This window comes from Helicoverpa zea, chromosome 24 (assembly GCF_022581195.2).
Source record: "Helicoverpa zea isolate HzStark_Cry1AcR chromosome 24, ilHelZeax1.1, whole genome shotgun sequence".
Classification (NCBI taxonomy): Eukaryota; Metazoa; Arthropoda; class Insecta; order Lepidoptera; family Noctuidae; genus Helicoverpa; species Helicoverpa zea.
The window spans coordinates 4,354,642-4,375,517 of NC_061475.1; the positions used below are offsets into that span (position 1 = coordinate 4,354,642).

At 35.0% G+C, this 20,876-nt stretch overlaps 1 protein-coding gene across 1 annotated transcript; it reads right to left on the bottom strand.

The window, feature by feature from the left end:
- Positions 1-2,095: 2,095 nt before the first annotated feature.
- LOC124642370 lies at positions 2,096-9,997 on the bottom strand. Its single transcript, XM_047180767.1, has 6 exons — positions 9,795-9,997; positions 6,872-7,007; positions 4,367-4,500; positions 3,763-3,878; positions 3,229-3,332; positions 2,096-2,882 (listed from the first exon to the last, which is right to left on the bottom strand). Exons 1-6 carry the CDS (start codon positions 9,927-9,929, stop codon positions 2,782-2,784), a joined length of 726 nt encoding a protein of 241 aa, XP_047036723.1. The 5' UTR covers positions 9,930-9,997; the 3' UTR covers positions 2,096-2,781.
- Between the last annotated feature and the right edge of the window lie 10,879 nt (positions 9,998-20,876).

Genomic DNA, 20,876 nt, shown 5'->3' on the forward strand with positions numbered 1-20,876 from the left:
GATCCTCTAACCGATTTTTTTTCCAGTTAAATTGTCTCATGGAGAACAAAACGACTGGATTCTGTCCCATAAAACTATGAGAGTTAGGGGCCTAAAGAGTGCACCTGTGGTCACGCCAGTTCATGCATGCATACTTAAGTACTTTTCAAATGCAAGAAGTATGAAAAAGATAGGTAAATGAAATAAAAAATCATGTATACAATTATTACTTTCTTTATTTTTTTAATTCCTGTTTATTTTATGAATACATTATCAGCTAGAATTATGTTCAATTTAATGCACAATTAGGTGAATATATTGTAGACAAGAATTTAAGAAAAGACAAAGAAAAAAGGAATGTTTATACAGACAGGATTACGATGAGCATAAATTAAAATCATTTTGAATTAAAATTCGCATCAAAATGAAACTAACATTAAGCAGTGAAAATAATTATAAGTAGGTATTTATTTTCGTAATAAAGTCTTCATTTCGTCGAATGTTTAATTTTAGAATAAAGTGAAAAAGTTTTTCATAAAAAAACATATTAATTTCGAAATAGGAATTTTATTTAATAAAGATGATATAATTTTCTTCGGACTTTATTGGTCAAATTAAAGACTGACAAATCATTTTAATATTATTTTAATTGGAAAATATATTATGGACACGAGCATTCGAGCTAGTATTTAGGTTATAGTGAAAAGTCCACTTTTCTCACAGTTTCTGGGAAATGTAGGCGTGGCTTGACACAGAAGTATGAATAAGACAAACTGTAGAAACAACTAATGTGACGTTTCATAGGTGCCTGCAAAGGCCTGTGTGAAATAAAAAGATTTTGATTTTTGAGGAATAGTAATAGTAGTTAGTATTTCTTCATTGGATAAAACAATAATGGTCTTACTACAAAAACTTAAACATGTGTCAAACACTTGTCAAAAAAATGTGGCTGCAAAATAGACCTTATTTCAACGTTATAATTTGACATTTTTTTAGACAAGTGATAAACTGACGTTTGACAGCCAGTTTCTTCATCAAAAGTTAAAGCCAAAGTAAAAGTCAAAGTAATGTATAAAGTGAAAGTAACGGTCAAATTCAATTTTTCTATTAGTTTTGCTGTCACTTTAGCCTTGAAAAAACGAATTTGACCGTTACTTTTACTTTAGACATTACTTTAACTTTAACTTTTGATGAAGAAACTGGCCGTAAAAGATTTTGTGGTAAGACGGTAAGCGTTCGTTGGTACTCGTTGGAAAAAAAGACATAGATAATAACATTTTAAAGGAAAAAATGCAATAAAGAAATTCTTTTTTATTTATTTTGCTTTTGACTTGTAATCGATAGTTGAATATTATTACAAATCACTATGTAACTTCCCTCATTAATACTTTGTAGTCATGCAGTGTGTAGGTATATTCTATAGCTTATAGTTTGCGATTTTCTAGGGTAATACAGTTTCGAAATAAATAAATCACTTATAGTTCGGCCATTCAGAGAATGCGTTCCTGACACGTCGCGATTGAACTGACGACGTAACTTTGCAATGGCGTTGCAGTTACGATAAAAATATTTTTGCTGGTTGTTTACCGTTTTAACAATTGAGGAGCATTAAAACAACATTATTATATCAATAATCAATGAATGTTATTACGTCGTCAGTTCAATCGCGACGTGTCAGGAACGCATTCTCTGAATGGCCGAACTATAATGCACAAATTCATGGTCTTAAAAACTTTATTACTCTTATCATTTTAAGAATTATTTACAATTAATAATATCGTTTACAATATTTAACATTTTATTTAATGCACCATCAATCTTAAAGTATAGCAAATTAATATAAACTAATAACAGTAACAGCTCGACCTTTTATTTTTAAACACAGCCTTTTAGCTACAATTTTCAATTTATTAAATTCAAAATAACAATCATAATTACGTATTTTCTCTATAAAATTTTAAACCAATAAATATTTATTAACAGTCTTCAAAATAATTGTCAACATATTTTTTTTTTCGCTAAATAAAAAGAAACTTATTTTACAAAGAAAAATAATCGAGATACATTTACAAAATGTAATTGTAATAAAAGTACAAATATTAAAGATAAAATACAATTATTATTAAAAACAGTATAATTTTATTTTCATTCCCCTCGCATACAATTATTTGGACTACCACCTTATTTTTACGAAATATTAACATTATTACGTTTAAAAATGAACATAATTAATAATTTCGTTTGTAAATCACAAACAGTAACTATTATATTTATTTACACAAATTATTCTATATAATCAGTCTATGTTAACAATATTATGTTCTATATAAGTATATTCAAGCGTGCATTTTCATTCACGATTACAAAAAAATATATAATAATTAATTACAATAAAAATATAATATTAAGTTATAAATAAAATATGAATAAAAAATCTATTATTTTTAATTATTTACAGTGAAAAATATATTACTTACATAAAAATGCACTCTGTAATATAACCATAACTTTATAATTAAACATTAACTATAAACATCGGAACAATTGAATTACGCTCAATTCCATTTTCAAAATAAAAATAACAATTACGAAAGAAAATAACAGGCATCCAAACTATTTCAACTGTCAGAAAAAATATTAGAATGTTCGATAGTCAAATTCATAAAAAAGGAAAATAATTCTTAACACTTATACATATTATCTCCATTCATGTACCAACACTTTATCTTCAAACCCTGACGTATCTAAATTTCGTATTACACGTACAAATTATTTAGTCTACATAACATGGTAGCGTTACAGCTATCTTATTGACGTCCCGCTGTACCTCTGGAGAAGAAGTTGTAGGAAGAATTGGAGAAGCAACACCATTATTGTTGGCAGGCAGGTTTCTGTCGCAGCTCCTGTATAGAGAAAAAAAATATTATTAGACTGAACCAAAATAATTATCAAATTAATAGAATCATTTGCCTGGCCTTTTCCAAAACGTTTCGAATAAATAATTAAAAACAAAGGACATTCATTTAGGTCGCAAAACTGTCACAACCTAAGCAAGCAAGAATTTCCCCGACTTCATGAGTAGGTATTTTTTTATCAGTCTAACCGCATGAAGCTGAGTACCAGTTTTTACATCGAGCGACCGTTTATCTGACCTCCTCACTGCCCGATCCGGTTAAAAGAGCAAAGTCGATACCACCGATTACTAGGACTGGTTCTTAGACTGACTAACTTCTAATTACCCATAATTACCTGTAAAACTTCTGCCCAAAGCAGAAGCAGGATTTGCGTTCCTCTCTCGTAATACTATCGTGTGACTTGTCGACCTCCATACGTCGAAAATTGACGCTTCACACCTGAAACAATTATATTTGATTTTTAATTTTTGTTCTTAGTCCGCTCCTCTTTCACAGTTTTTGAGAACCGAGATAAAAGAAACCAGCCTTAACACTTTTAGACGCTTTTAGAGAACACGTAAAGCGATCTGACTCGCAACTGATCAATCTTCTATTTTTTTGAGATTGCCTTCGCGTATGACTTCGAGAAAAAGGGAATAGATAGTGTTTCTGTGTCTGAGCATTCACTGAGGCTGCGTCTTGGAACATCAGCGTGATCGCGAATACATAATGACCCGATACTTTCACAGGCTTGGACTGTTTGTTACTTTCGCGTCGCGCTACGTCGCTTCGCGTTCCCAAATAAATCGCACATAGGACCCACCGTAAGCGCTGTAGGCATAATATACTTAGGTAAATACATATACATAGGTAAATAGTGTTATCTCACCGTATCATGAGTGTAGGCACTGGGGAATGCACGGCGGCCTCCAACTCGAGCGTTGCTAAGCTGGACGCGTAGCCGTTGCTGAAGTTCAGCACGTGGTTCGCTGTGAAACCGGGCACCTAAGAAAAAATACTCATTAGTCGAAACAAAATCTTGGTAATTTCTCAGCATAGTATCAATTTTCAAGTACGGTGTGCGGTTCCAGGGCAGGCAAGAACCCTAAGTTACATGTGCAGTGCCGGAATTAAAAGGTTCGTCAACTTGTAGTCACGTTTTGCTTGCACTATATAGAACTACAAGAATTAAAATTAACAAAGCCAGCTACATAAAACAGTATTTCAAAAAATGAAGTATGAAAAAGGTAAATTAGCTTACAGTACGTTAAACGAATCAATTTAAAAAACCTTTTCTTTCCGGGAGTATGCTGTAAGTATATTTTGAACACCAATGTCTGACTAGTAAAGGTGAAAAAAAACATCTAGAGGCAAGCTTTACTTCAAAGTCTGAAATCGACTTGACCAAGCGTGCTGGCTAGCTTTCATTCCTAAAAAGCCTGATGATTATCTCTCTGTGTACAACATCATCTGTGGTCCTTCTCAAAACTCACCATTTGCTCGTTGACGTACCACGTGATGTTGGCAGCGGGTAGAGAAGGTGGTGACGAGCAGTTCGCCCTGATGTGGTCACCACCGATGTAGGAGATACGATCTGACGTCACGTTTGGACTTGCTAGAGGCGGTTCTGTAGGAAAATGGTATTTATTAGTCGTTGTGTAGGGTATGTTTTTCTTTGCGAATGGTGAAACTTTCAAGAATGTTAAAGTATCTTTATTTTTCTTAGGTAAAAATTACATTTCACAAACTGATTTCAAATTATTGTAAATGGCAAAAACAGTTATCTGCCTAAATAAAATAAAAATTTTAAAATCTTCAAAATAAGAAAAGGACAACGGACCTGCTAAAAGAGACTTCATTAGAAATAAGCAGTACCTTCGTACTATTTTATGTCACTTCTACTTCTTTCATGTGTTTACTGTGTACATAAATAGTTAAATAAATAAAAATAAAGAAATAGGTTATGCTTATCAGAAATAACCGGTATTGATACCAGATAAAGCTATCTGCTTAACTACTGCCAGAACCCGGATATAAAGCCTATTTTAAATTAGGTACGCCATTTTGATGTAGGCATAAGCGTGAATACGTTTTTGCGTGAAAAAGTAATAAATATACATCCAAAAATTCTTACAAGCTTTCGCCTATATAATAATAGGATACGGACCGAATTTTGCAACTCAACACAAACCCAAAACAACTCGAGCCGGTTTCGATAAAATATTCCGGCTATATACACTCCAAAAGTACAGTGGAGCAATTCCAAAATTAGAACTGGCTAGCGAAAACTCTTTTCTCTTCTATTGAAATCGAACTTTTAGGTTTATTTTTGGCCGACAAAATGCCAGCTGTATTGTGAATATGCAATATTTCAACGAACCTAATAAAAGATTCGGGAAAGGGTAGGTACGGTGGCAGATGGTGTCCGAGCCTCCCTGACTGATAACTGGACGCTTTTGTTCGTAACTATATCATTTCGAAAGTGGAAGTGTTCCAATCATTATGCAGGCATTTGTTTCTGGTTTGATGAATTATGGAATACTGTGCCATCTCTTCTTTAAATTCGGATCTCATCATATCTGTAGGTTGTTTCTATATCATATCTGCATGTTGATAATTTGCCATTAGAGGTTACACAAATCCACACACAGTAAACAGACAGTACACAGAAATCCATCTCTAGTCATTCGTAATCATAAAATGGTACAGAGTAGCAATTATAAGCGATTTTTAAATAAAATATTTTTATCTAAATCAACGTTTGCACTGTAAATGCCATCCATTTTATAAAAGTACATAAGACAATACCGTTCATCAACGGGTTCGCTGGCATTGTCAGATTAGTAAAAGGGTCTAATTCAACAAAGTAAAACGAAATTAACATTATTAAATAAATAACCCCTACCTTTTATTACATCCCTAAAAATTCGACAAATTATTCAGCAGAACTAAGAGTGGAATTTAAAAGAAAATTTGCTTTACAAGACATTAACCCTACGTTTCGCGTTGGTGAGGAAACACTGCAATTTATTTATGTAAATGTTGGACTTTGGAATATTCTACACCGAAATTTTTCAACGGAATGAATTAAAAGTGTACGAGTTTCGCGAACAGCTGGTCGGATTAGGTGTAGGCTTGAAAAATGCGTTGTTTATATTATCTTGAGATATTGCCAAATCCCGGAGCTTATAAAAAGGATCAGAGGAAGAATATTCAGGATTGTATTTATAAAGTAAACTTAAAAATACGATTAATCGCCTTATTAATTTGAGAATAATAAAGCTTATTTTTTTCATCTGTAAAAATCCGTTCTGAATACGAATATTCAATTTTGAGATTATTATTTCCCTTTAAGATATATTTTACATTGAGAAAACCAGATAGGCAGTTGCTCTGTATAACACTGATTTACTTAGCTATCTCTGGTAAGCCTGAAAGCTGTCTTCTTATAAAGGGGTCGCCTGATTTTTATTTATTTATTTATTACACTCTGGAGGACTTACAGCTTAAACTAACTAAAAATAGAAGCCAACATAAACTACGGAAAGCCAATTACAAATCCTCACGTAAAGTGACAGACTTAAAATTAAAAAGTGAGCATATCAATATTTTCACAGTGATTACAGCTTATTAAACAAGTTAATTTCAAGGATCAATTAGTATTAACTAGAAACCTTTATAGTCTGTTTTTTAATCTCGTAGACTAAACTGACATTACGAGTGTGGTCAGTTTATTTTCTGATGATCAGAAATGCACGCATAACACTAGAGGAATCGCAAGCTTGTGCATGGATGGCCATTTAATAAGTTGAGAACATAAAACTTTACTAAAGACCGAGTCAAAACGTCTATCTTACGACAACGATGAGGACCAATATATTGACGCGCTTTTTTAGTAAAATTTTATGTTTTGTTTAGTTTAGTGTGTATGCACATATGTATAAGCTTAGTTTTATTTGAAAGGAAATTCTAGAGGCTAAGCAGATAAGGAAACTCACCGACGACTACCATCATAGCAGCTTTAATATCTGTATGGAATAGAGGTGCATCTGCAGAAACTTCACACTGGTACTCCCCCGTCAATGTGCGGTCTACTTCAGTTAACACCACTCGGTTTTGGTCTGATGCTGCTACCTGCGAAAATAGGATTAGGATTAGAGCCGACCCTTTAGGATTGTATTAGAAGGATGCCATTAGATCCTTTCTTTACTGTTTTATACGTAGATGCCATCGAACTTCTCGCTACATTTTATTTAGTACTAGATATTTTTCGCGGTTTCACACGCGTTCCATGGAAACATATTTCCATACTCCGATAAAATATAGCCCATGACAATTAAGTATGACGTAGTTTTATAACAGGAAAAACATTATAAATCGGTTCAGTAAATAGTTTCGGAGCCTTTTCTCCGTTTACTATGTATATGATCAGATTCAAAATATCCTAATAAATTGGGGTATATATGTTACCGTAAGATTACAAACATCGTTAGATTACAATCTATCTCGAGAGATTGTAAACTGTCGAATTATTGTGAACCGTAACATCTGATTGCAATTTAACGCATTATTTTTCGCTATATTATAATCTATCGATGAGAAATTGTCAAATTGTCAACTGTCCGAAAGCTCTCTCTGATTGGTCAGTCTTTTTGTAAGATCGACCAATCACGACCAGCCGTTCTGTTCCCATGGAGTTCCCGTAGAGTTAGGAATGAAATAGAGGTGTCAGTTAAATAAAATAAATGCTCTTCAAAAATTCTTCAAGTATTAAATTTATATAAAATAACTCTTATAAAAATACAGTTAGGTATTTTGTCTTCAAATACAAACTAATATTTAAAAATAAAATAAAAGGGGTGCTAATTAAACAGGCTTCTTTTTAATATCATTATTCGCCCCCAAAAATGTATGTTGCCTTCTAAATTACTAAGTCAGCCACAATTAATAAAGCGTCGAGCATCTAAATAATACTATCTTAGCCACGAGTTATCTTCCACTCTAAATACAACTCAGCATGATGGTTTTTTTTTGCATCTAAATTTGTAGCATGCATTCTAACAGTAAACTTCTTAAATACTATTAAATGACATCATAAAAATATTTATTTACCTTCTAATTTTTTAACTCGTACCTACTGAGTTTTTTGTTTAAAATATATCATCCTCCGAGCCTTTTTCCCAATCATGTTGGGGTCGGCTTCCAGTCTAACCGGATTCAGCTGAGTACCAGTGCTTTACAAGAAGCGACTGCCTATCTGACCTCCTCAACCCAGTTACCCGGGCAACCCGATACCCCTTGGTTAGACTGGTGTCAGATTGGTGTCAGACTTACTGGCTTCTGACTACCCGTAACGACTGCCAAGGATGTTTAATGACAGCCGGGACCTACAGTTTAATGTGCCATCCGAAACACAGTCAATGGTGTCTAAGATATACTTAGAAAGTACATACAAACTTAGAAAAGTTGCATTGGTACTTGCCTGACCTGGGATCGAACCCGCGCCCTCATACTTGAGAGGTTGGTCTTTTACCCACTAGGCCACCACGACTTTTTTTTTGTTTAAAATATAACACATCCCATATTAATTGACCCAGCATGGAAGTAAGCATGCAACATGCAGCAAGCATAACTTCTGTCACGGCTCCGGCGCTGCGGGGCTCCGGCGGTCCCATGCGAGCTTATCGTCGCAGATGGTTTTCACGCTCACCACCGCAGCTTCGGCTTGCTGGCCGGCGGAGCCGGCCAGCCTCAGCCGCGGCGGCGAGCGCTGAAACTACCTGCGCCTCAGCTCGCAGGCCGCCTCGCCCCTCCGCGCCTACGCGGTTTTGAATTGCACTCTAGGGGTAGGGCAGACAAGACTACGTGGAGTCGGTTTTGCAGCGATTCGTTTTCGTCACTAACTTCAATTTTTAATACAATTTTTAATTGTGTGTAATTTGAGTCTTAAAAATTAAGTACAATTTTTGATTTTATAAAAAATTAAACCGTCACTTATTTTTGCACGTCAAAGAGCTGTGACACCGGGAGTTGCAAAGAACATTGTCTTTTTTGACGTTCTACCAATCAGCGCGCAAGATGCATTCCGTTCTACGCCAGTTGACAATTTGACCGCTCTACATCGCTCTCGATCTTACAAAAAGACTGACCAATCAGGGAGAGCTTTCGGACAGTTGACAATTTGACAATTTCTCATCGATCGATTATAATATAGCGAAAAATAATGCGTTAAATTGCAATCAGGTGTTACGGTTTACAATAATTCGACAGTTTACAATCTCTCGAGATAGATTGTAATCTAACGATGTTTGTAATCTTACGGTGACATATACATTCTCTAACGAGTCTAAGTCATGGTGGCCTAGTGGGCAAAGAACCAACCTCTCGAGTATGAGGGCGCGGGTTCGATTCCAGGTCAGGCAAGTACCAATGCAACTTTTCTAAGTTTGTATGTACTTTCTAAGTATATCTTAGACACCAATGACTGTGTTTCGGATGGCACGTTAAACTGTAGGTCCCGGCTGTCATTGAACATCCTCGACAGTCGTTACGGGTAGTCAGAAGCCAGTAAGTCTGACACCAGTCTAACCTAGGGGTATTGGGTTGCCCGGGTAACTGGGTTGAGGAGGTCAGATAGGCAGTCGCTTCTTGTAAAGCACTGGTACTCAGCTGAATCCGGTTAGACTGGAAGCCGACCCCAACATAGTTTGGGAAAAAGGCTCGGAGGATGATGATACATTCTCTAACGAGGTACTATAATAATGTATATAGAAATATAAGTATAATGTACAAAAGTATCTATTACAGTTAAACTAGCCTGTGTAGAAATGATATAAAAATAACGTGATACTAAATAGGCATGTCCACGGAGGACAAAAGACTAGGGCATGTCCTACTGACAAACAAAAGTATAGTACTTACATCAACCTTAATCTCAGCTACTGGAAATACTTTAGTCGCAGGCGACTCCTTAGGCACAAACCGGTAGAACTCGATCATATTCCTGTACCATCGGATGGAGTACAGCTGTGCACCTTCCAGCTCGTAGGTGCACATTAGTTCTGCGTCGTGGCCGGTTAAAACCGCTTTGGGCACGTGGATGTGTAAGGATTTCAATGTGTTGACTGTACCTGGGAACAAGGATAAGAAAATGATTAGTAAAGCGATGTTGTTCAACAATAGGCTAGCCTATTGTCGGCTAAGGTGGCTGTTCTCATATAAGAAGATAATCCGCGCAGGATATATTATAGTGCTCAAGCATTTGTACATATACTGGTGCACTTCTTATTTATTCACTTTTCAAGAACTGTTGAATGGATTTACGCAGTAATTCTAGGTCTAATGACCCGTTTAAGGAGTGTCTTTTTGTAACATTTTCCTTATTTGCTTTTGCCTCATACAAAAAGCGGTTGCTATCACGAATTCGTTTTCCGCCTATCAAAACTATGCTATAACAGGATGACACATCTGCTTCTACGGGCTTATCTGATCATTTATATTTTGTTAAACTAATTTACAAGAAAAATAACACCGGTTAGCAGTCAAATAGAGGAGAAGAATATCCATATTAAATAGAAGAACACGGGAAGGGAAAAAACCTAGGATACGACCGTAATCATTTAATGAACAATGTTATGTATCAATACAGAGTCGTGGTGGCCTAGTGGGTAAAGGACCAACCTCAAGTACGAGGGCGCGGGTTCGATCCCAGGTCAGGCAAGTACCAATGCAACTTTTCTAAGTTTGTATGTACTTTCTAAGTATATCTTAGACACCATTGGCTGTGTTTCGGATGGCACGTTAAACTGTAGGTCCCGGCTGTCATTGAACATCCTTGGCAGTCGTTACGGGTAGTCAGAAGCCAGTAAGTCTGACACCAGTCTAACCAAGGGGTATCGGGTTGCCCGGGATACTGGGTTGAGGAGGTCAGATAGGCAGTCGCTTCTTGTAAAGCACTGGTACTCAGCTGAATCCGGTTAGACTGGAAGCCGACCCCAACATGATTGGGAAAAGGCTCGGAGGATGTTATGTATCAATACAAAAAAGTCAGAAGTCTTCAAATACACAAAATGTATGGAGGAAAATGACATTGTTGGTCCTATAATGAAGCAAGTCGTAATAGGCAATTTGTTTTCATTGTCACTTTTCTGATACTACGTATAAAAGTTAATAACTTACCCCCGGCACTGACAATGACGAAAAAGCTTCTGTGTTACTTTTTTTTCATGTTTTGTGACACAGAGTTACAAAAATTTAGACCTACCTTTTCTTTTTAAGGAAACGTTTTTGTGTCTGCAACATAAAATATAGAGGTACCGTTTTTTATTTGAGATTAAGTAACTGTTTTATTATGTTTCCTTTATAAGGAATTCTGGTAACAAAACAAAATGTAATTTTTGTTGTAATTGCGTAAAATGTAACATTCTTTTGTTCTTGCAAATAAAAACATTTGTAGCCTTATTATCATTTCGAATTACAGATTTAAATTAAAGTTGCGAAACGGTCTGATTCCAGGAACTGAAAATATTAACGTTTTAATAGCATTTACATAAAGATTATTATGTTGGCATTCCGAATTAAATTTAAAATTTTCCGATTATCGTTGAACTGGCGGTGAGGTAAAAAAATGTTCCTTAAATAAGCTTGAAAGTAATAAAATCACACCTTTGTTCTGGAAAACTAAGCAGTTTAAGTTACATCAGACTCAAAGATGCAAATTCAACCCGGAGTATTTCGACCTCTACACAGTTCTTGATCAAATAATTATTTGGTCAATCGGAATATTAAACCAAAACTCTATCACCCAATGGATCTAGCAGTGTAAAATAATTTGTACCACGATAAACAGCGATAAAAGAAGTTGAAAACAAATGAATGAGGACACAAATGTAATTAGCTAGTTCTAAACAGAAAGAATTTGAAACAAAACAGCACTAAAACCAGTAATCCTGCTATCTAGAAAGTTTTCACAAACACCAATTAACCTAGAAACATGTGGTATCGATCCCAAAACTCCACTTTAAAACGTGGTTAAAAATTTTGCAAAATGCCAAAACACTTCGTCGGTACCAGGAGACCAGTCTTGCAAGGAGGTAACATCATAAGATTTTATGATTACGCTCGTACAGTACATTTTTACCTTGAATCACGGAGTAAGGAAAGAGCGGAGATACCATAATGCAGGTAGGTCAGACACCTTTTTCTAGGTCAAATATTGTGGCAAGACCAAGAGATAACCCAAGTGAACTAGCGATGTGTTTGGGTTTTTTCAGTCTTCGTCAAAAATGAGCCACATCCAAAGAAGGCGTACCTATATAGGTAGGGGTGGAGGCAGTATTTAATTTTTTTATCTGTTTTTTATTTGAAATTTATTTATTTTCTCCATTTATTTGTCAATTATGCCCCATTTATTTATTTGCCTTTGCATATAAGTAATGTTACCCGTCCCTCGACTGATACTTACACCTGCATTTTGGCGCGCTACTTTCAAGCGATTTAAGCGATTTTCCGTTATGGCACCTCCACTAGTCATTTTGTTTTTTCCTTGCCTTGAACAGTGTTGAAGGTGCGTCAAGTAAATACCCAGTTTATGACAGCTCGTTAGAAGTTTGGCTATAACGCTAAACGACGTCCTTGCTGTTATCGTGGCTTTTTGCTCTCTCCAAATCTGCCACTTAATACTTCTTCAACTTATTATTGCCTGGTAGTTTGCGTCCGTATTTAGTATTGAAATTTATGCGAGGCTGTTAATATTGTAATTGTGATAGATCTGAACAAGTCTCATTTTGGTGGCCTTTGTAATGTTCCTGTTTCTCCATATTTTCCTGAGCCGATCCATGGAGGACCTGGTGATAGCCATGCGTCGTTTGATCTCATCCGCGCATCCACCTGTGTTGGTGATTAGTGTCCCAATTTGCCAAGGTTATTTTGCTCTAAAACAGGGAAAATTCAGATAACCGAATTGGTCAGGCAAAGCACGAAAAATGTACGTGTATTGTCATTATAATCTCAAATATCAAGATATTTAAAACAAAACTCAATGTAAATATTTTTTATTTCTCATTTTTTATTTTTTTGCATACCTTTTTATTTATTTACGTAGATATTTACAGATTAACAATACATACATATAAAAAGCTATCCCAGCAAAACAAAAAAAAAACACTTCGTGTAATTGAAATTATACGTTATAAGGGTCTACTTTGACCAGAGTCAAAAGTAATACTTGTATCATAATTGCGATTTATACGAAGCCAAAATATGCTTGCAACGATTTTCACCCATAAAACCATAACTGATAACATGTGCTTAACCAATGAATTACAGTGGATACCTAAAGATTTTTCATCTTTTATCGCCAACTGCGATGACGAATGGTCCATACATCCACGGTTTTCAGCTCAGGTTTAAGATATTCATATCAGAAATCGCAGTTAAACGTATCCCACATTGAGGCGTGATATTTTAAACACGACTTTTATATTCAACATGGTATAGCGCCAAACAGGGCAAACAAAGAGATAAAAGCTTTTTAAATCTCCAAATTTATGGTTTGTTTGTGCAAACGGAATACTATTTGGTAAATCCTAGCGTTTGTGGACCGATATTATTTTAATATGGAGGGTAGGACACATATTTTATGCCGAATCACGTGTTTGATTACTTTGTGAAGTTTCGGTGGGAGATCGCGTTCCAAAAATTTAGATGGATGAGATTTTTTGTTGCTGTGATTTGTGCTTTTTTGGGAAGATTGTTTTATTCTAATTTTAACGTTCTGTAGCCTGTTGTATGCGTACGTTTTATGTCCTTACAATATTCTTTCTTATTATACAGAGATAAATAGGTATAAGTTTCAGATTTAGTTCTTGGATATTGGCTAATACAATCCCCTAATAGGGCTTCAATAAAGTTCCCAGCAAAGTTAATAATAATATGGTGATATCAGTTATGTCGATCCAGTGACTAAAGAAACATTTTTTCCCTAATTGCTTACACTAGTGTTAATGACACCAACTCATATATTAAGCGACAACTCCAAAATCTGTCACCAAAGCAGTTTTAGTCACTGCGATTTCGTCCCCATTTCAAAGCAAATACATACAGGCTATGATTCGACGTTCTGCAACTGACAGCTGACGTTGACGTGGACTAGCTGCCAGTACCAAACTGTCGACTGCAAAGTGCCTTCCTTTAAGCGATCTAAAAACCATTACCAGCGATATTTTTTTGCATTTAGTTTAATCAGCTTTGATGTTCGTAAAAAGGTCAGATGTTGATTACGGTAGAGGTTTGTCTTTGATTCTGGACAATAAAGCTCGTGTTTTATTTTTATTAATGGGAAAACATCAAATGAATTCTCGTCTGTGAGGAGTAGAAGGAAATATCGGATGTCCTACTCCAAACTGAATTCAAAAACATTGAGTCCCAAATTAGCGAACGACAAAGAAATCTCATAACAACAATAAAATAAGTATAAATACTTACATCGAAATTAAACTAAAACCTGTAAATAAGGCAGTAAAATATTTCCAATCTAAACTACTATAATTAAGCTGAAGAGTTTGTTTGTTTAAATTGAATTAAATAGACCCGATTAGGTCCGATTTGTAAGGTTATTTATCGAGGGCGACTCTTTTCCAGGTGCGTTAAGTATCTCCCGAAACTGCAAGATTCAGCCAGTCACAAAATAAAGATTATCTGTACCTATATACGTATACCTTCTTTCCTAACTCGCAGACTCGCCAATATCGAGAGCCATTAAAACAAAATAAAACGGAACGGAACCGGAGCACATTCAGTGATCTGTAAAGAACTGATACGGCAGCAACACTATCGTTTAAATTTACGCGTTTACAATGCGAAATAAATACCGGAACACAGATTAGATGGTGCCGTACTAGTGGATGTTTCAAGTGGACGGCTTGGCGATTGTTATTGAGTGCGTTTTTTGCTCTGTGGCTTTTTGTTAAATGGGATAACCTATTTTTAAATCAAGACCAGTTTTTTTTTTTCATAATTTAAATTATATACTTAACAAGAAATTCTTAACAAACATAAATATTCTTAAGAGATTGGCTATCACCTTTAGATGCTGAATATCTTCTAAACCACGGGTGTAGCAATTAGTAGCTACTAATGGTAGCTGGTAGCAACTCTCTATGTGTATGTGAGAGAATCGTTGAGGAGTGACAACGATCGTGACGCTGACTACAAAAACTACAAATATAAAAAAAATGAGATTGAAAATTCTAATTCTAATATCACTCGATAATTAAACGTGTGGTAACACTCGACATATAAGGCACGACCATTTCATGCACTGATGAGTAGTACGCAGAAGTCTTATCAACGTTGATATGAGCTAATGATCCTTTTTCTAGGAAATCTCGTAGTCTGACATCGAGCTATTTAATGAGCTGTCAGCTTAAATTCCTATTGAATGTGGGATACTAATATTATAACATCATTTGCCGAGCGTCTATTAATGTCATCATTAATTCGATAATTTGAATATTGTATTGAAAACCTAGTTTAAGTATTCTGCAGTTAGACTTAGTTTTGCTAACTATAAGAAGTTATAATGTTCTGGAAAATTCGAACATCGCACGTTCGACGCACACTTATAAAATCTGCTACGTTTCATGCCATAAGCTTTTATATAAACGGAGCCCAGCTTCTATTTCGTCAGGTCATATACATATAAACGTAAATAAATGACACACAACAATCCCATTAAACCCCCAAATTGATATCATCCGCTTGTCCTCAAACTCTCATAAAAAAAAAGTCGGAATACCGTCATTCAATTCTCGCGTGTCTTTAACGAAGCACCGTACGTCCGACAATGCGCTGACACACTCTCCGTCAGTTTTAACGAATGGAAACAAAACACAGCCGATACGAACCGTGGGCTCAAAAGTGGAAAACCAATTTCACTTCCCCGTCCAACCGAAACTCGTTTGACACAAGTTTTAAAATAAAAACTATGGACGCCTGAATACGTTTTCAATCACGATTTCGGATGTTAGCCAAAGGGAGTGGAAGCGGTGGAATGTTGGGGACTCTTGTACTATTTGTTTTTTGTTTGAACCTCTGTTGTGTGCGTGCACGCAACGGATTTTGCTGGGCTTGTCAGCGAGTGGCGATATGTCCAGTTCAATGATTAAAGGTTTAGTTCAATTGCAGGGGAGAATGAATCTCGTCTCGAATTTTGAAGGTCTAATTTTCTTTGTAACTTTTTATCTTAGTGATTACTCACATTAACAATTAGGTTTGGTCTGACTACGGTTAAATTTGCGTCTATTAAATGTATGTATTACAGAAATACATGGTTTCGAAAGTCGCAATACTAATTGGTATATTGGTTAAGGCACATTATATTATACCTACCTATTATTTTATTAATGTCTTCTGCGTTTAAAAATAACTCGCGATTATCTTACTACGTTCATACTATTCTCACATATGAGGAATTTCTCTTATAATACCATAATGACTCCGCAGAATTTCAACGTTCCCTCTTGTAAATATACATACCTACGTACATATATTATATGTAGCTGAATTCCGCGGTAATAATATGCAATAAACTCCCCTAAATAGCTGAATATATAATTCCGAGCCATTTAACCGACCGCGGAGGTAATGTGAGGGGTTTCTTGATTCGAATTAATGTTTGTATATGTGTGAGTTCAAGTATAGTCGAAACGAGAGAAAATTTTCTGTTATCGAGTGATTTGAGAATTGGGGCTTGAATTTTTTAGCTATTTTCACTTAGGAATTGTTTTTTCTTTATTTAAATAATAAATTCGTCATTCGTCACTCACCCTTGCTGATGACCAATGAATGACCGATTTATAATATTACCTGTATCGTTTTTCCTAGTGCGTAGTATGTTGTAAATGTAGGTTAATAATAGACTGTATACTAACGAAACTTAAACACAAGAAAAATAATAAACTTCAGCAGCATATTACCCTTTATTATTTCAGTCGGCAAGTGGAGTTATAAAAACATCGATAGCTTGCTTCGCCTCGATATTGTTTTCAATAAAAACAGGAAAACCTAAGGCAAAGTTCTAGCAGTAAAAAGGGGTAAAAACCGGTAATTGTGCAACGCAGATCATGTTTCTTTATTGCGTTTTTTGCCATGTATTTCTTTGAACGGGTTTTCAAAAAACTGTAATGGATTTTTATTAAAGTTTCTTTTGGTATATTGTAGGTTTACTTGTTGATTGTATTAAGCGTTCCTATTTTTTTCCAAATACATAGATTTCCACATATACATATATATATTAATGTACTTAGTAGAGCTCTATTCATTACAAGAATACTTGTATTTAGACTCCCGTGGTACTCCCGTGGCTTTAGTGAACTGTTTTTGAGTTAGTGAGCTTTAGTGAACTGATCAATTAAAATAAAGTATCTTAAACAAATACATGATATAAAAAATAGCATTACTAATACAAAACAACCTACCAATCAGTTTAACGAAATTGTTTTCGCACATAATCAACACGGAGATATTACTATTCAGCATATCGCCGATGCATTTGAAAATGCATCAAATTTTCAGCCAAAACTAGCGAACATGATTACCTAAGCAAATATCTGTGATTGCGAATACGATTTTAATTGTTCACCGAATAGAGATTTTAATGCTTACGTATTTATTAGGTAGAACGTACCTTGTCTATTGTAACTAAAATTACTATGGTTTAATTTGGGTCTTGTATTTTTAATAAAAGTTATAAGTATTAGGTTACATTTTTCTCTGCTTATATGAAAAACTTTCTTTACAAAAAATAACACCGACTTCAATAATAGGTGTACGTACCTGAAACCTCCTAAATCGCACAAATACTATACTGAAAGTCGCATCAATCGGTTCAGCCAAACGTGAGATCGAAGTCGGTTAAAACAATTACATCTTCAATTAACAAATCATTTAAAAATAAGTCTATCCACAACCTTCAGTATACAACGACGACTTAAAATCTCCCCAAATGCTCTTAGGGGATCCCTAAATTTAAGTATTTGTTGGTGAAAATGGGCATAAGTCTTCAAGGAAATTCTGCATAGCCAGTAGTCAAAGACTACCTTTACTATACACCCACTACTTAAAATTGGCCACATATTGTGAGCTAAAATATTAGTAAGTACTACCATCAGTATCAACAAAAAACTCCTTTGAGTTAGCTCAAAAAAAAACTAAACGGGTGCTCAAAGCCGCTATCATTTTAACCCACAAAAGAAACTTAAACGGTCGAGTATAACGTGGTAACCCTTAAATACAGACTGAATAAAATGTGAGAGCACATGAATGATCTAGACAGTGACATCTTCAGTGCAAAGTTTCCTGGCATATTTTTATGTCACGGAAAACCTCCTTTTTTGAAGTCGGTTAAAACAACTTTTAATTACTAATGCCCGTTTTCACCAACAATCTCTTAACGTTTCCCTAACTGAGCGTCACTTAGAATAAGGGCTCCCTCCCCCAATAATAAAGGTTATAAGGAACACTTAAACTTTGGTGAAAACGAAATTTGTATTAAGTTTTCTCCAAATGCTCTTAGGGGATCCCTAAATTTAAGTATTTGTTGGTGAAAATGGGCATAAGTCTTCAAGAAAATTCTGCATAGCCAGTAGTCAAAGACTACCTTTACTATACACCCACTACTTAAAATTGGCCACATATTGTGAGCTAGAATATTAGTAAGTACTACTATCAGTATCAACAAAAAACTCCTTTGAGTTAGCTCACAAAAAACTAAACGGGTGCTCAAAGCCGCTATCATTTTAACCCACAAAAGAAACTTAAACGGTCGAGTATAACGTGGTAACCCTTAAATACAGACTGAATAAAATGTGAGAGCACATGAATAATCTAGACAGTGACATCTTCAGTGCAAAGTTTCCTGGCGTATTTTTATGTCACGTTAATTATAGTCCCGCAGGAAACGTGTGACTTTTTTCTAGAATTTATTTGTTAGTACATCTCTTTGTACAAGCTTTGTTAGTGTGTGTATGAGGTTGGAGTTTGAAGGATAGTTCTGGCTGTTGACGGGCCAGAATTTTAATGAAAATTGTGTACAATATTTTCATTTTTTAAATGGTATTTTTTTGTTTATAGCTAAGTTGAAATTTTACTACGAGAAAATGCTGTTATGATTGATAATTTTTACATATAAACTCAGATGCGATGTGATAACATTTATACATTTGTAATTTTAATATTTATTTAATCGTGTGTTTCAAATTTCATTTTATACGTTATTAAATGATGGTGACATTGAGCGGAATATAATATTTTTTTCTGATATTATTCCAAATAGCAATATAGTTTATCTGAATTCCGTTACCAAAAAAACTCTTTTCCCCTTACAAAACTTACCTACAATTCCCCCAAAAATACATCTTAAACGATAACAAAAACGCAAACTGATGCATTCTCCTTACCCCAGCACAAAAATATGGTATCTCAAAAACAGGAAAACGGGACAGTCCATTATTGTCCGATATATTACTTTTTCATGGTAACCCTACCGTTTGGATGTCACAAAAGAGAAATTTTGTTGGGAAGTTGTGATAAACTGCCTTGGTAGGAAGTTCCGTTACTGATTAGCGCAGAAAAGAATTTTTCGTAATGTTGTTTGGATGGCCGCTTATTCCTGCGTATGCCGTTTTTGTACCGCGTTTTTAGGGGTCGGTTGAATACGGGTATCGTTTTTGTTTTGTGTTTGTATGGGATATAAGGAATATAAAAATACTTATTTGGAGGCTAGTATTTTTTGTGATTTATACTAATGGTATTTAAAAATTATCATCTCTTTAAATCGATAACGTAAATATGCTTTTGTTTTCCGGGATGTTTATATGTACAAAAGTAATTCGATTGAGCGCCTTCACAAAGATAAAAATGATAAAATAATCGCAATCATGGCGGGATGTTGTTACATTAAGAAACTTTTTCACTTCTTTTATCTGATACTTTTTGAAATACGTATTATCACGTACAGAATCAAGGTGAGCAAAAATATCGTTGCAACAAAAAATACTGACACAATTAGGGCAGCGCTGTCATTCGCGAGCTGCAAATAAATTTTCATCTGTATAAAAATTTTACTTATAAAACATTAATGCCCATTTTCACCAACAAATACCTAAATTAAGGGATCCCCTAAGAGCATTTACGGAACACTTAATAAGAATTTCGTTTTCACCAAAGTTTAGGTGTCCCTTATCCATAGCTATTTATGTCAAAATTGGGAGAGCCCTTATTCTAAGTGGCACTTAGATTAAGAGATTGTTGGTGAAAATGGGCATTAGTCTACTTTTTACTACACTAAAATAATAATTAATCGACCAAGTATAAAAACAGGCTATTTTGAATCTCTGTATTTTCAATGAAAACGTCAAATTCATTTATTGAAATTAGGCTTATTACTACTTAAACTAACATGAAAAAGTGCTTATTAAAGCACTTTTTCATGTTAGTTTACATTGTAAACCACCCCTAAACACTTTCCCCTGTTTCACTTCTTCCAAGTGTTATGGTAGGTAACATCCAATTACTTATCCAATTAAAACAAAGTTCAATTATCAAATGTTAAATTAATTTATATTTTTCCGGAACTGAAAATTGCTTATTATATTAAACAAATTGGAAACCTTGAAGTACCTTCAATGTTAAAGACCAAAATTCTCTCCGGCCATTATTATAATTTTGCAAAACCTTAATTGAAATCCGTATTCCCAAAACGAATTTATATAACAAGATTATTTTAATTGTAATCTTTTCGAGTACCCGCACACTGGAAACTTTTAGTCGGCCGATAGCTTTTTTTAACGACGTCAAAAATCATCAAATGACTCCTCCCGCTGTGGGTTAGCAGGGGTGAGGGAGTGTCAGACTTTTACTGACAAAAAATCGTCGCGTTCCGTCGTAGGCCTTTTATGTAGGGCCAGGGCCGCGGTAACTCTTTCGAACAATCCCGTAGCACCG